Consider the following 17763-nt stretch of genomic DNA (forward strand, 5'->3'; position numbering starts at 1 on the left):
TTTAGACAAACGTTTTTGATTTATTATTATGTATTTTCATTTTGACTGATACTCGGCGCGCGGAGTAAGCTATTTTGAGATTTTAAATGCGAAAAGTCTTGTGTTTTAATATTTTTTCATACTTTATCAAGTTAACCAAACGTCTTGCAAATGTACTTTTTCGCCATGAAATATCCATATGCCTATTTCATAAAGAAAAAATACTGTTCACGTTCATGCGTAAAGCCTTGGGCAATAGCCAGTCGTAATAGATATCAATTGTTCTTTAACGCCCTCGAATAAGTCATATATTAAAGTATATATTTACCTATTACATAAACGCAAGAAAGACCTTAGCAACAATATGTTAAAATATGAAAATCCAAATATCATCAGTCAGCGAAAAACAGTCCCATTTTCGCCGCCATTTTCTCGCAGTCCACAAAAACGTCGCGTGCCAGCGTATCAGTCAGCAGGAAACTGTAGGGGAAACTACGAATCACGCAGCCCTGAAACCTATTCGAGACGTCTTTGTCTTCTATGTGTAGGAATAAATTAGCAAACAATTTACCGAATAAGCGTACCTATACCTTTTGTTAGCGTAATTTATTTTGGTATTGCTATGAAATACAAATAAACGTTATTATATTATCTACACAGATAAAAATATATGTAAATGGGAATTACCTAGAGGTTTTGATTCCCTTATGAAATCGGAAATAGGCAACATAAATGTTCATTTTTTCTTATCGCGATTATTTAAATGTCAGATTATTTTACTGCTAAAAGAGTTTTCCCTGATACTTTTAAGCGTTTCTAAGAACGGTTGTCACATGATAAGAACGACAACAAAGAGATCCTATAAGAGTTCTGTTAACTTTTAAGGTCCTTTCCCAATTTCAACGCCAAATAATAGCACAAAACATTGTAAATATCTTGACAAATCTTTTTCATAGGTAGAAAAGATAAGTGCAGCCTGCACAAAGCCTGCATCTGCATAATCGATAGCTTATTGCCATTCCCCCTTTACTTCTAAATTGCAAATTTTCCGCGCGATTTCGTTCCGCCGAATATATTTTCAACTCGCAAAACGGCACGTAACTATTTCCCCTATTTCTTATTCGTTTTGTTGATATTTCTTTTGTAAGTTTTTCTGCTTTTATATCACCGCTCGCGAATACGTAAGGATTCCTTATTCTGAGTTTGTCTTATTTATTAGGATTACAATAAACAATAAAATCAAAGTTATTGATAGACTCCTGTCTGTCACCTGCTTTATTTTTCTTTTTGTTGAAAAAAATTAATAAGTGTGATGTGTTGAACAGTCCTTGGGACCATTGTGATTAAAAGGAAAGAAACTATAAACTTTTAAAATTTCAGAAGACAATTATTTTCGAATTTATTAAATTTTATTTTTGTTTTCCGTTTTAATTAAGTCAAATTTGACTTATGTAATTAACTAATTACTTAGCGGCTCGACTGCTTTTAATATAAAGGAAGGCAGCGAATGAAAGCTTTAAATATCAACATTCTATTTTTATTTTTTCTTTACCTATGAAAAGTAAGTTAAGCTACTTTGCATTTTTCAGCGCAGGTTAAAGTTAACGTCAAAGTTGATTGGTGCAACCCACCCTAACCACCCAACCCTCTCATTAATTGTTTTTATTCCCATTTTTCGAAAAAAAAAAACATGAATTCCAGAATGATTTTTCAATGCGAAATCAATAAATATCGTGTTTAATTTCACTGTCTGTCATGGACTGTTGAGAATATAGAAGTATCATACTCGCACACACGCTCAACTATGCAACAAATATTGTAAATATTTGTTAAAAATATATTTTCCGCTAGAGTCCTGAATTTATCCAAGCCATTATTATTTTCAAAATTAGTTAAAAAATCTGTGTCTGTGACCATAACAATAAACATTAAAAAATATGTATATCCTCAGTTAAACACAAATATCACGAGGCCGTAAAATCCGTGACATTTGAATGGCAATCATACAGCAAAGTTCAGTTAACTCGTAAATAAAGCTAACAAAATAAAACTTAAAGAAAATCATAAATGTTTTATCGTTCAAATAAAATGGAGCACTAAATATTTACATCTCGTTTCGGTTGTGAAGTCACGTGCCTCTCGCTCGCATTTTATTGCATAGATTTATGACCCCCGGCTTTAAATAAGTACATAGTTGGCACATGGTACATGGTTGGTACTATTTTTTCCCGATGAGGCAAAACAGAATTTCTTCATCTCTTCTTCGACACAACGAGGCCAAATAGATTTTTTCTTCAAAGGAGTGCCGTATAATCTTATCTTAAAGGAATTCAAATTTTAACAAAATTTAAACTAGTTTCTAGTTACACAAACAAGAAAATATTTTACCTGACTTGTAGCTTGTAAATGCGAAAAGAATGAGAAATGAATGAAAGAAAAACATTCCTGTTCAATTACAATTCTTATTTATTACACATATCACACATGGTATTTAACAAATTTTTGAAAATAATATATTCAATTTAAATAATTTTGGAATCGAGCGGGTATTGAATCCACGCCTCTGTCAATCCGGGACAGTGCTCTATCGAGACACGAGTGCAGCTATCGAGACCCTGTTAGGTAGTTCTTTTTATATGTCAATTATTACTTACAATAAATACTCTTTCAACCGCTAATAGCATTATATCTAATCAATGCTGAAGATGCGACAAAGTATTGTCAATGCGTCAATAAAAGTCAGACAATTTACTCCAAATATTCTGAATCTACCCGCTTTTCCGTTATGATTTCATCCCGCTATAATATAATAAAACCCGACTTGAATTTCCGGCACTAAAAATTGTTCGTATAATATTCGTAGAATCAAACGGTTTCCCAGTAAAATTTGAATTTACTGCTGGGAAGAGGAAGAATAAAAACTATGCGATATGAAGCTGCGACAATGTTGCATTTTCCCTTAAAAATTCACAACTCAATTTTCTGGAAGTAACAAATTCCATAACAATAAATTGTCTGAGGCTTCGCGCGTTGATAACGATAAATTATAATAAATTATGTCTACTTTTAAGTATACCTGTGCCTACCTATGAAATATTAAACTATAATATGATTACATGAGGTAGGTAATTGTAATTTGACGCAGGAAGACAAGAGAAGAGAGAGACAAGTTGGTGTTTTTGTTCCAAAAAATTACTTAAAATAATATGAAATGATGTTTACTCGTGCGCTCGAATGATTCGAATTGTTCATATAACTAAACAGCGGGTCAAAACATATGGGCTACTTTATCATACACAACATTCCCATACATATACCATTAGTTTATCTAATCACTGTTCAAACATTGCATTATCTAGCTTGTTGCCCATTATTTAGCTGCCATAACCCGTGAAATTCGGACTGTTTTCAAACACTGTGAAATTCGTTGACTGTTTTCAGAATGTAGGCCCGTCCCGTCCTATCGACGCCTCTGTCGCTTTATATGCAAATTGAATGACCCTCAATTGGACGGGACGAAATGACATCTTCACTTCGCGTCATCTCATAATTGCAACCCTTTGCGGCCATATCGGCATATCTGGCATATTCCAAAGTAAAATTAAATTTTAAATGGTAATATAAATCTGCCGTTATTGGATTGTGAGGCAATCACAGCGGCGCGCTGGATATTTCGGAACATTTAAAACAATAAAGTGCCTGTTGGTGTATTTTGAATACGCGATACTCGATTACGCAAAATAGTATTGGAATTGGTATTTACTTGTGAATGGAATATATTGGAATATAAATCAGGTTTTCGTTTAATTTGGCCATTAATTATGCGAAGATAGAAGCTCTTATCGAATGAAAACATAAAGAGAAGCAAAGTCAGCCTATTTCAGAAAATCGAGACGGTTTTCGTTTAACGGTTCGCTTCCTGAAAATAATGGAGTGGAGTTCAAGTCACCACGATAAGGTTGTTGCAGTAAATTAAAAGTTAATTGTATAACAAAGCCCGTGTTTGCGCTAACCACTCGATAAGCCAGCTTTAAGGTTTACTTCCTCTGTGAAATTAACTTTTGTTATTGGTGCTGACGTATTCCTTTTTAATTTTGCGGTTTCCAAACAAATGGTTACGTGAATAGTTTATAAAATTTTTACGACAGTTGTAATAACTTTATGACTATATAATTTTAAATACATAGTTAACCCGTGATGTATGAATGAACATGGTAATTTAGAAGCAATTTTTTATGGTTCAACATTTAGGGACATGGTAACCCCCAGGGCTTCGCTCTCGTGGGAATTTCGTGATAAAAATACCGTATGTATTATTTCAGGTTATTCCGTCTATTCGATTTTGCGTAAAAGAGTAACAAACATTAGATGACCTCAGTGGCGCAGTGGTAAAGTGCTTGCCTCTGAATAGAGAGGTCGGATCATGATGGAAAATGGTATTTTTCTGATTGGCCCGGGTCTTGGATATTTATCTATGTATATATACACATATATTTGTTATAAACTATAGTATCGTTGAGTTATTACCTCATAGCACAAGTCTCGAACTTTCCTTGGGGCTAGCTCAATATGTGTGATTTGTCCTAATATATTATTTAAAAAATATTAAAACATACACACATACATACATACTCACAAACTTTTGCATTTAGAAGTCAACAAAACTTGTGCTGCTGTGTCAATGATTTTATGATTCGAATCAATTATGTTTTATTTATACATATTAATATATTATTTTAAAAAATCGTACGGGCTTTATTCAAAGTCGACACATTTTGATGAGGAACACATTTTATTGGAATATCTAGTAGCTATTAGAGTATGAGCTTTTAAAATCATTACACTGGAAATAATATTTCCACATTTTATCTGTTATTTATTTATCCGGTGCATGGTATGTCACTACGATGTATCTTTAAATTACTTTATGCGCCGGTAATAGGGGCGAATTCGCAATGATTCTGGTTAGGTTTGTGTGCTGTTGACTGTACATTTCCAGTAAGACATGAAAAGCGCTCAAGCGGCAATACCAAGGAAGAGTCAAGTTTTCTGCCGCTTGTTCGAGGCGTAAATTCAAAACGTCGTAAAATATGAAAAATATCAGCGAAACGTCCGACGGATGCAGTCATAAAACTTACACTACATCTGCAAGAGTAAATATAAAGAGGTATTTCATCTGATGCAATTTGGAATCGCACCGATTAGAATCACATAACGCATAACTTAATATTTTTCAGGTGTAATTCGAGGAATAAAATTTACTCTTCTAAGAGCACTTCGAGTTGTAGATATTAGTGATGTTTTCAAGAATTTGGATGTTTAAAATAATATTTTTTCTTTCTACAATGTAATCGTTGCTAATTTATAAAATAAATCATCACCTAGTTTGATCATTACGAATTTTTCTTCTTTAAAATAATTTCAAACATTTTCTAATAATATTAACACGACCGTGTAAAATGTATGAATCAAAAACTATAAAGTATTGAGTAGTGCATACCTTTTGGTGGTCTTGTATTTACTCATGTTAAGCAACTGTTTCACAACTTACGCTGTCCTGTGTACATAAGGTAATGTCCGTATTTCAAGTAAGACATCAAACATAACTTCCCAGTTGGAAACTTTTAAACTAGAAGTCATGTGCGACCGTCTATATATATGTTAACATGCATGCCGCGTAGCATTGTAATGCCGTGAGTAGTGGCAATGAATTTGAATAGATTGAAGTGCTGTCGACTGTACTATAAAAACTTCTCCAACATGATAAAAAATAAATTCATTTTTCTTTCTCATCAGCTTAGCGTTTTCCCGGGAATTTCCTTAGTTATTGAGCGTCGGAGCCCAAGGCCCGCTCTCCTACTTTTTCGCCTCTACTTCACACGATCGTCGGCATCCCTAGACCGTTATCACGCATATCATACTTCACGATTATGACATCAAGCCAACACTTCTTAGATTTGCCCCTTCAGGCAGGACGAGGCGGCACAGCCAGATATATTATCCCTTTTATATTAATATTTATCGACAAAGCCGTCCTAGGCTTGGCATTCCTGGAGCTTATCTGCTATTCTATGCTACATGAAGACTAATATAAATAAATATTATTTTTTCTCATTAATCATTATTAGTCCAGCTTCCCGTATCACCGTAACTCTTCAAACATGCATTATTCGCCCGAAGAGTGCCATAAAACGTAGTTTCACCGGAGTAACTTATTCTTAGCTCATTCGGTGCAATTTCCTATGCAAATTTAATTGTTCCCAAAGACCACGTAAATCCGTGCGCTGCAGGAAAGTTAATTATGAGCCAGCCTGCTTCGCGATTAACGATGCTTGCTTTTGTTGTGTCTACGTCGAAAAATGAACACGCGAAATGATATTACTCATAAAAAAAATTGAAATGATTTTGAGATGAATTTATTTAAATTTAATTGCACAAAATACAGTTCGTTAAAGTACAAATCGGTAGGCTTTATGCTAAATGCATTATTTATCTAAAAGACAACCATTGAATCATAATAAAGAATGCTAATGGGTTTAATTTACCATTTAAAAATTATTCATTCCGTCGATCACGCGCGTATTCGAGACACATTCATCAAAACAATGACGTAGTGCCAGCATCGGACGTGTTTTTGTTAGCTCTGTACTTACATTTTTATTTTAGTGCATAAAAGTTCATCTTAACCACTGAATTTTATATTACTGGAAGCAGTTATTTTTGGACCTCATTACAATACAAAAACTGTGATTGTGCTCACTATATTTCAAGAATTATAAACAATTAAACTTCCAAAGTGATCAGTGACATTTTTCAAAAGTGGGTGACCGTAAAAGATTGTTTTTACGAGTAACATTTATCATCGGAGCAAGTTATGAGGAGTCCATATATGTTTGATAATTTCGTCACTAACACTAAATACAAACTGGCTCAGCGGTAGAACGCACGGTGGACATCCGAGAGTTCATGGTTCAATCCCCAGTCGCAGAATATAAAAATATTTTTTCAAAAATATTTTCTTCAAAATTGGCTTTCAACAACTAAAATATTGAGGAGATAAAGTAATACGAAATTTATAATATCCTTTATTAGCAAAATAATTTCCTAATAATTTGTCTAACGATATGGCGAATTGCGACGAACATTGTATTGCCTGCAGAGATACTTTACCACCAGTCGGCGAAAGAGAAATGTGTTTGTGCACATATTGCAAACAAGATTACCATCTGAGATGCTTAAATATAGATAAGAATACATTCACTAAACTAGACTTAAAATCGAAATCGCTATGGAAGTGTCCTACTTGCTATAATATAACTAATCGACGCAAAGGGGATAACACAAACACACCAGTTAGGAGAGCGGTGGTTTTGGATGACTCAGTAATGTCATGCGACGACTCACTTATTGTTGATAACTCTTTACAAAATCCACAGCCTTCTGCTTCAGTACGCCCGTCTCTGGGAGGGGAAGTGACACTGCAAAGTATCGCGAATTTATTGGATTCTAAACTTGAATCAAAATTGGATGAAAAGTTTGAATTATTTAAGAGATCATTTCAATCTAGTATGAGCCACCTCATAAAAAAAGAAGTAGTTGCTGCTATTGACCAAGTCAGGCTTGAATTTACACAAACTACAGACTTTTTACAAGACGGGCAGAAAGAGCTCAAATCGGACATCGAGTCGACTGATGCAAAGGTTAAGTCACTTGAGAAACAAAATACTGATCTGAAAAAAGATTTGAATGCTTTGCAAAGACGTCTGGAATCGATAGAAAAAGTATCGCGTAGCCTTAATGTTGAAATTCAGGGAGTGCCCGAAAAGAGAAACGAGAATGTTATGACGCTCGTAAAGAATCTGTATAATGCAGTGAGCTTACCTACTACAGATACTGAAATTAGTACTTGTCGCCGAGTTGCGAAGTTACCTACAACTGCATCGAGCCGCCCACGTAACATTTTGCTATCACTGCCCTCTATGCGCCACCGTGATACTCTCCTGTCAGCTGTCAAGCGTTACAACAAATCAAACCCCGGTAACACATTAAGTTCTGTGCACTTAGGGATACAGGGCGACAAATGTCCTGTCTACGTTTCTGAACACCTATCACCAGAGTGCAAGGAGCTTTTCGCCTTGTCCAGAGTAGCAGCCCGAGGAAAATACAGATACGTATGGGTTAAATATGGAAACATTTATGTTAGGAAAGATGAGAACTCTCCGGCGATCCACATTAAAAACAAGGATTGTCTATCGAAAATCAAATAGTTTTATATTTATAGTGATTATTTAATTATATTTATTTCTCATATTATTATATATATATATTTTTTTTTCTATATAACTTTGTAATTGAATTATTTGATTATGCTTATGTACTATCAAAATGTAAATCGTATGCGTTCTAAAACACATCAGCTATACTTAAACATACTTAACAGTGATTACGATGTAATTTGCTTGACTGAGACAAATTTGGATGTAGGTATTTTTAATGAGGAGATGTTTGATGAGCGTTACAATGTATTCAGGCGAGATAGAAATGAAAGTTCTTATAACGGGAGGAAGGACGAGGGAGGAGGGGTAATCGTGGCTATTAAAAAATGTTATACTGTTATTCGTAGATCGTCCTGGGACAGTAACTTTGAGGATGTCTGGATTTCTATACTGCCCAAGTCCTCAAACCATTCTCCATTAAATATATGCTTATGTTATCTTCCACCTTATCTCCTTTCCGATGATGTCAGTAAATTTATGACGCACTGTCAAAATATCATTCTTAATAACAACTCTTCAGGACATTTTATACTGGTAGGCGACTTTAACTTCCCTGAAATATACTGGAATAAATCTGATTTGGATTCGCGACTTACCCCTGGCTCTGCTGTTTCCTCCAAGGACCGCTTTCTTTTTGACACAATGGCGTTATGTGATCTCAAACAGTACAATAGCTTTAGAAATTGTAACGATCGCCTCTTAGACCTAGTATTATCTACTATAAATGACCTAGAAGTAAATGAAATTGACCCACTATTAAATCTTGACCGCCATCATCCGGCTTTACTGATAAATCTTGACTATTGTAATGGCAAACCTAATCTTATGAAGCCGAATCCTAATGTTTTAAAACCTAACTTTTATAAATGCAACTTCGATAATGTTAGAGATTATTTAGGTAAAATTAACTGGTATGATCTATTTGATGGTTTGGATATCGATAGCGCCGTAGAAGCTTTGTACGAGGAAATTAATTCTGCTATTCTATTGTACACACCGCTGAAAAAATGTAACCCTCATCTATATCCGTACTGGTTTAGTTATCCCCTTATTCAATGTCTTCGTGAAAAGGAAAAATATCATAAATTATTTAAAAAGTTTGCCAACCCAAGGGATTACGACACGTATAAAATGTTGAGAAGTCGCAGCAAACATCTAATGGACGCATGTTACAAATCTATGCAGAGGGAGGTTGAAAATAACTTAGATAAGGACGTTAGACAATTCTTTAAATTTGTTAATAATAAAAAGTCAGGTGCAACTAGGGGTGTTCCTGAATCTATGAGTCATGGTGATAAATTTGCTACAGACCCTCAAGGCATTTGTGAACTGTTTTCTACATACTTTTCTTCGGTCTATGAAATTTCTGACAATAATGATTCTGCATTTGCACTACCTGACAGACTTAATCTAACACTAAATAATGTTTTCATAACCAGAGAAGATATAGTCAAAAAAATCCAATCATTGGACTCCCATAAGGGGCCTGGGCCAGATGGTATACCATCATTGTTTGTCAAGGAATGCTGTGATGAGCTAAGCGAACCATTGTTCATTGTTTTCAATAAATCACTCAATAGTGGTATATTTCCTAATGTTTGGAAGAATGCCTACGTTGTGCCGATACATAAATCAGGGGATAGAACTAAATGTGAAAATTATAGACCAATTAGCATCTTATCCTGTATAGCAAAAATCTTTGAGTCTCTTGTTTATGAACACGTCTACAGCCATGTTAAGCAAGCCATCTCTAATTTTCAACATGGTTTTGTTTCTGGGAGGTCAACTGTTAGCAATTTATTAGTATATAAAAATTACATATGTCAGGCATTTGCATCAAACAAGCAAGTTGATTCTATATATACTGATTTCTCTAAAGCCTTTGATAAAGTTGACCACAGAATACTCTCGGCTAAATTGGCTGCATATGGGATACATGGCAATTTGTTAAGATGGTTGATTTCATATCTTTCCAACCGCAGTCAGATCGTTGCAGTTAAGGGATTTTTATCAAAACCGGTCGAATTAACATCTGGAGTTCCACAAGGCTCCCATCTAGGTCCATTGTTATTTATAATATTCATTAATGACTTAGTTGAACATATTTCAAGTGAGGTTTTGTTGTATGCGGACGATCTTAAGTTGTTTCGAGTAGTTAATGGTGTTAATGACTGCCTGATGCTCCAACGTGATCTTGACAATATTCAAAATTGGTGTTTTCGCAATAAAATGTATTTAAACGTGGACAAGTGTTTTTACATAACTTTCACCACAAAAAAAAGTCAGATACAATATGAATATCATATAGGGAATCAATTATTAGCCCAAAAGTCTGTGGCAAAGGATTTGGGTGTCTACTTTGATTCTAAATTGAATTTTAAGGAACATTTCGAGTATATCTCTAATCGTGGTTATCAGTTGGTTGGTTTTATTATAAGGATTATGAAAGATTTTAAGAAGCCGTCTACTTTGATTTATCTGTTTAATGTATTAGTTCGTTCTGTTCTTGAATATGCTTCGGTAGTGTGGTCGCCATTTTATAATGTCCATTCTGCAAAAATTGAGGGCGTTCAAAGGCGCTTTTTACGATCTATATGTTTTAAATACGGTTTAATCCGCACACTCGCAACATACGATGATAGGGCAAAATATTTTAATGTGACTAGATTGGACAGACGAAGACAACTATGTGAGTTGGTGTACCTCCACAAGATTGTCCACTCCTCCATTGATTGTCCTGAACTTGTTAACTTAATTAATTTCAATGGCCGGTCTCGGTTGCGAGATCCGCGCATTTTCCGCCTGATTGCTTATAAAAACAATACATCGTTCTTTAACCCAATAGTTCGAATGTGTCGCGATTTCGACGAACTTAGGCGTCGTAACGCTGATCTAGACATTTTCAATCCTAACCTGTCTCATTATAAACGCATTGTTAAATCTATCTTGGATGAACATTGTTAAATCTACCTTGGATGAACTAAATTCTTTAAACATACTTGTATAACCTTAATTTTAATTCTATGTATAATTGTTTAGCTTTGCACTAGTATTTATTTTGCAAATCTGTGTACACTCCAGTGGATTTCAGATTGGTTTTTAATTACTGTTATTTATATTAAGTGTTTTTTTATCTGTAATCTGTTTGTGTACCTTATCAATAAAAATAAAATAAAAAATAAAGACACAATAGATAAACAATTGTTTGATTTTATTTCTATACCTAAGTGAAGATTTGTTAATGGCTTTTAGTTGGAATTTTTAGGGTTCCGTACCTCAAAATATAAAAAGGGAACCCTTATAGGATCACTTCGTTGTCCGTCTGTCTATCTGTTTGTCCGTCGGTCAAGACCCTTTTACTCAGGAACAAGTTGAAATTTATACCAAATACCCAGATCTACGGTCTCTTTAAGCTGTAAAATCAAACGTTAACGCGATCAAAAAATATGACCGTTAGTCGCACATTTTGCGATTTTACAAGGGAATCAAACTTCCCGTAGACCAAGAATCATGAAATTTGGCAAAAAGTTGGGGCATACCGTATTGATATAGGAAAAAAATCTGAAAATTGGTAATTTAAAAAAAAAAAATTTGTTATTTATTCCATACAAAATGAGAGCATTTTGCTAATTCACTTCCCGAAGATTTAGTTTTGTTACGTTATCTGTTTAGCTACGTTATCTTTTGAACAAAATAAAAATAAAAAGGGAACATTATACTTTCATAATAAAAAAGATAAGAAAAAGACATATTTATTCTAAAATACAATGATAACTTACCTCATTAGTTTCACCAGCTCCTCGTCCTTAGTACTTTATTACCAACACAACCAGTACTTCCTCAATACAGCACAAGTACAATGAGATATAAGCGGCATTCTTGCGTGTTTTATTTTGTGTACGCAATAAGGATGCACGCTCAAAGAGTATCTTGTAGGTACAACTAGTGAGTAAAACGCAAGTTTTCCATTGTTTAGTCAACTTAAAGAATATAGTTGTGAGTAGGTATAGTAACAATAAATTTTACATTTTAATAAACAGGCATATCTAAATAAGTACGTATATAATTATGTAAGGCCACTGTGTGTCCCACTTCTGGGCAACGGTCTTCTTTCTAATTGACCATTCATATCCGTTGCGTAAATCCCCCAATTCTTATGTCTCATCTCGATTGTCCGACTATATTGTTCTGAGGCGGCTAAACTTACAACATAATAAAAAACTTAAACATTCTTATTTTATGCCAAAGACTATGTCGTTAAAAACAATAAAGTGTGATCTGCAATGCGTCCATCGTCTTGGCGGGAACCCAACTTCAAGTTCAACAATGTCAACATCATAGGAAGACGTGGAAACTTTTCTCATAACGCACGTTGGCCATGTTATTAATGCCCCACCCAATCAGCTGGAGTAGTTTGTATGTTTGTTTCACAATGTATTTCATGTATCTTTGGGGAAAATTAATTTAGTCATGCAAGATACTGTTTTAAGCTAGTCTTTTACAGAGCGAATAAAGTACAAGGTCTGACTGGACCCTTTTATTTGATTTGATTGATAAATCTTATTCATTACTTGCATAGAGCGTAATGATAAGCTTTCTGTTGTTAATTCTCGCATTCCTGTTTGCCTCTAGCATTTTTTTGTATGTTTTTGTATATTTTTGTATTGGTATTTTCTACCGGTTGTCTCCAGAGTACTCCAGAAACATCTGAACTATTCCATGAAATAACATATTTTTCAAATATTTATATATTCATTCCGATATATAGGTATTTAATGAAGCTTATATGTCGACGTATTCGAAAGCTATTTGTGACTGACCTAGATTTGAGTAGAGACTGTAAAACTTTCCATAAATATTATTTCAGAATTATAAGCGTTCTATAAAAATAGTCATGAAGAAAGAAATAGGGATAAAAACATGTCTTCTCAGAAGCGACAAAAACAAAAGTGTATAAAGGTTGGCGCTTAGATCTTCCGCCGCCACAGAGACGACGGCGCTGGGCGCCCGACGATTCTGTGTGAAGATATATGCAACTAGAGTGAGATATTTATTAAATCAAAACATTCTAAGACTCATGGGAGACAAACATCGTTTCAAAATTCTAATAATAACAGTCCTGTTTTGACAAAATGTAAGTATCCAATTTAAAATGTTTACAGCATTTTTGATATAAAATGCCACAAATACTATAATAAGCGCAACATAATCCAAAACTATGAATATATTTAGCTTGCTATTTTTTTTAATATGTCTTTGAGATGAGAACATTGCAACAATTGATATGATGACAACATTATCTGGTGTATTTATTTACTCATGTGCCTTCAGTTATGGCGTGAAGAAACGACTTTATTCTATTATCCAGATTGTTCTCGCCTCTGATGCCAAAGGGGTACAATGTAAGTCAGATATTTGCTCGCCAACTAACTTTATGAGATATGTGGTTACAGACAATGCTTTTATGCCACCACGATATCTCTTATGGTTGTTGTTTGTCTTCATTTATTATGTCAACGTTGTGGGAATTCGTTTTATAAATGTTGTGTTGTACAGATTTTGTGATAAATTGTGAATGTATTTATTGTTACGATACCTACTCACAACTATGTCTTCGATATGTACAACCGATATTTAATGCAATTGAAATACATACTGGAGTTACCACATATAAGAAAGATAAAAAAGTCATCAAAACTCGTTTAGCCTACATTTTATGCCTCCGAAACGATTGATCGTTATGAAGTCTACATTTTATGAGTTGATCTATTCCTGTAAATACATGTAATGATCAAGTTTCAAAATAAATAGTAGAACATCTTCTTAAATCAAAACCGCAGTTATATTTTTAACAACGACATCAAAGCTGGTCACTTGATCTTACATGCCGCAAGTCGCTTCAGGTGGTCTATTAAGGTGACAAATCACTCTACTTATTTCATATCCGCTGAACTAATAAGCTTTCTCTACGTCATTTATTTCAAATTTTAGAGTAACTAATACATCTATAGAGCAAACGTTTAGATCTGACTGGAAGAGATCCATACATGGGATAAGTCCGCCAATGTTGGTGCTTTTTCTGTTTGTCTTTGTGTTTTCTTTCGCAAACAAATAAGGAAATCTCATAATAAATATTAAAATGATTCGGAACATTTAATATTTTGAAAATAATCTATCCAAAATTATCTTTCATGATTTAATATAAATGGGTTTTTCATTTATTATTATAAGTTAAAGAGTGAATTTTTGATAGCACAGTCTCTACTAATCCAATTGCTAAATATTTAAACATAACTAAAAATGACTGTGACTAATGAACAACTACTGCTTCAACTTGTGGTTACGTTACGGTTACCAATGGTTACTAATCCAAGTTGGATACGACGTGTGGTCAATTGATTGACGTCTGTCGAAGTATCATTAATCAATATCGGATGATTTTCATAGTTATTTGAATATCTGTGGTTGCGCCAGTCACTGCTTAGTAAATTGAAATTTAAATGAAATACCGGAATAATTAAATTTAATGTTGTTGACAAAATATCCCTAAGGGAATCGAGTAAGTAGGTAGGTAAATATTTAGACAAATCACACAAATTGTCCCATTGATCCCAATCTAAGTTTGGAAATGTGTTATGAGATACAAACTCAATTCATATTCTATGACATATAAATAATATACAAGACCCAGATCAATCTGAAATAGATCATTGTTGTTTTTTTTTTGACCAAGGATAATAAGAAGGATAGAACCCGTGTCCTCCAGTGCAGCAATCCGACATTACGACATAGTGGTCGTCAAATATCAAAGGGATTAAAAGTAAATCGTATTTTTTTACTTTATAACACAAGTACTACAGGCAAATTAAGATTAAATGTTTTAAACCAACCAATGTGTAACTTCAAAGAAAATGAGGGGTTAATTAATAATTAATGGGTTAGGTATTTCGATATTTTAAAGGGAATGCTTACATTCTAAAAAAAATAAGACGATAAATTTTTTGCTAAAGCAAAAAAAACTATTTAAGGTTTGGTTTGAATAAGTATAAAATTGGTATAGAAATTCTAATTCCTATCCTTAAGGACATGTAGGGTTCTTACCCACAACATCAAGTTAACTTTTGATTGCTCTTATTCTTCGTTATTTTAATACTGTCTGGTATGTAGTATATTCTAATTAAAGAACTCTTAATAAGGGAAGCTACACACGACACGGCACGGTTTCATCACTGCGATGATGGCGCGTCTAATTGGAGCAGTAAATTTAAATAACACTGACACTTCATGTCGGCTCCAGCCCTAATTGAGAGAGAGAATCGTAAAAATAATTTTATTCGTCTCATTTGTAGCTAGCTTTTAATTTTATTTCTTTTACGGCTAGTAACTTGATTGGATGCATTGGCACTGTCGATGTGGCGTTAATTTATAGCGTTTTTTAGTGCAAGTGTTAAGTTTCCAGATCTAATATAATCGTTAAACGTACACATCTAACGATTAAATTAGATCTGTAAACTTCAGACTTGCACTAAATAATTGTAGAAGTGTCTTATTAAGTCTGTGGATTTGAATGGCCTTGAATATTCAAACAAGTTGATTTTAAATTTAGTAACAACTTAAATGGAAAACACTATTGTTGTCAAATTACCGACAAAACTAAAATAAGTTACGACAAAAATGATAAAGCAGAGCCAAACACAAAAAATCAGGATCGAATCAATTAGTCTGAAAGGAAAGTAGATCATCGTTTGCCTGAAATCGTATGTAAATGATTCCAAAAATGACTAATCAGCAAAATATCTGAAGAATTAAAAGTAAGCAAAATAAAGTTAGCTCATAATTTTAATGTTATTGAACAGGCATTTAAAATAAAGTGTAACATTTTCTTGATGCTTCAAAATAAAACGGCTCGATGTCCCAGTGCTAATAAAGGATGGAGTAGAAATTTAATGTGACCGCTAATGGCTAATTTCCCTCGGGAGCCCCGTTTTCTGTGTCATCCAGAGGATACAAACTTCGTAACTCCAGAACGAAGAGATAAGCCGAAAATTACGGACAAGTATTACTGTGATATGACGTTATTTATGGCTCGCCTAAGGCAGTTTCAAATTTTGCGAATTTTGATCTGAAATTTGGTAATAATAATTTAACGTTTTAAGCTTATGGAGATCATTATGAAAATATAAGATATGAATTTAGTAATATAAAAAATATTCTTAATTAACATTTTCAGTTAGAAAAAATCACACTCTATTTCTGTAGAACCAACGCAGGTCGTAAATTAGAAAGAATCCTCCCAATAGCCTTATCTACACACATTGCTCCAGGAATAATCGATTTTCCGTTGCACCGATGCCATGCACTGTCTATAATGATAAAAAGTGGCCTTGAGAGTTTCGGATAAACTAATACAGATTGGTTCCGTAGATTATAAAAAGATGAGAATCCAAAAATATATGTAGGTACATCCAATATAATAATTTTCTTGAGAGAATATTACTAGTAGGCAAAGTTTTAAATACTCGCAAAGTGAAACAAAAATAAATATTTTTATTTCACTTTGCGTTTATGTAATCTATTTAGATTATAATCGTAAAAGTAATGTCAGATGCGTTTAGGCGACTTGAATAAAATCTAACACTAGTATTAGCATACATACATACTGAATATTAATGAATAACATAACTTTATGTAGCAGCTTACTACCTAGCTGCTGCTAGATACAGTAAGCCGCGATCACCACAATTCGGAAATTTGTAAAATGGAAGTAAGAAATCATTACATCTAGGTGCAAATTATTCTATGTCCAAGTTATATGAATGCAATCATACTCTTGAACCGAAAATGTAACATGTTTCCGTTTCTAACATTTCGTTACTGAATCCCAAAGGCGTATAAAGCCATTCCTTCTAAATTTATAACCGGTTTAACCACGAACAAAACGGGAAGAAAACAATAATGTGTTGTTTTGAAATACGAGCGGCGGGAAACTGCCTTCCCTTCGCACATAATGGCTCGATTTTTCACTGCAAAGGAAACTCGGTGAAACGCTAGGGCTCCTTCTAATAAATTGCACTCTGAGTTAGAATGTTTTCTTTTTAAAATTATGATTTATTTTACAGTGCTATGAATAGCAAGCTGTGATTTCGCTTTCAGTCGTGCGTTGCATCTCGTAGTCTCGTTTGATCATAGTTTATGCGGTTGTCAGTTAGATTTTATTTACGGGAATCTGTTCCTTATTCGTCTTGGTGTGTCGGCCGCTTGATGTTGCTTGCTGATGTTGCTCATTTTTGTGTCAATGAGCTCGTGTGGTTTTTGTCACTATTTTGTATCTATTTATCAGTCCATTCGGTTTCTTTTTAATATCTTTCTTATTACGTGGAATACACACACAACGACTTTCTTGGACATCACTTTAAATCTTTATTTTAAAACACATCAATTAAGTACAATACGTTTTTAAAGAACATGCAACGAACGTTAAGCAAAGAACATGCAACTTTTTAAAATA

At 33.9% G+C, this 17763-nt stretch overlaps 1 protein-coding gene across 1 annotated transcript; it reads left to right on the forward strand.

Moving 5' to 3' along the window:
- Positions 1-7364: 7364 nt before the first annotated feature.
- On the forward strand, positions 7365-8246 carry LOC128672676 (uncharacterized). Its single transcript, XM_053749973.1, has one exon. It carries the CDS (start codon positions 7365-7367, stop codon positions 8244-8246), a length of 882 nt encoding a protein of 293 aa, XP_053605948.1.
- Positions 8247-17763: the final 9517 nt, after the last annotated feature.

The sequence above is a fragment of the Plodia interpunctella genome, chromosome 9, assembly GCF_027563975.2.
Source record: "Plodia interpunctella isolate USDA-ARS_2022_Savannah chromosome 9, ilPloInte3.2, whole genome shotgun sequence".
NCBI lineage: Eukaryota > Metazoa > Arthropoda > Insecta > Lepidoptera > Pyralidae > Plodia > Plodia interpunctella.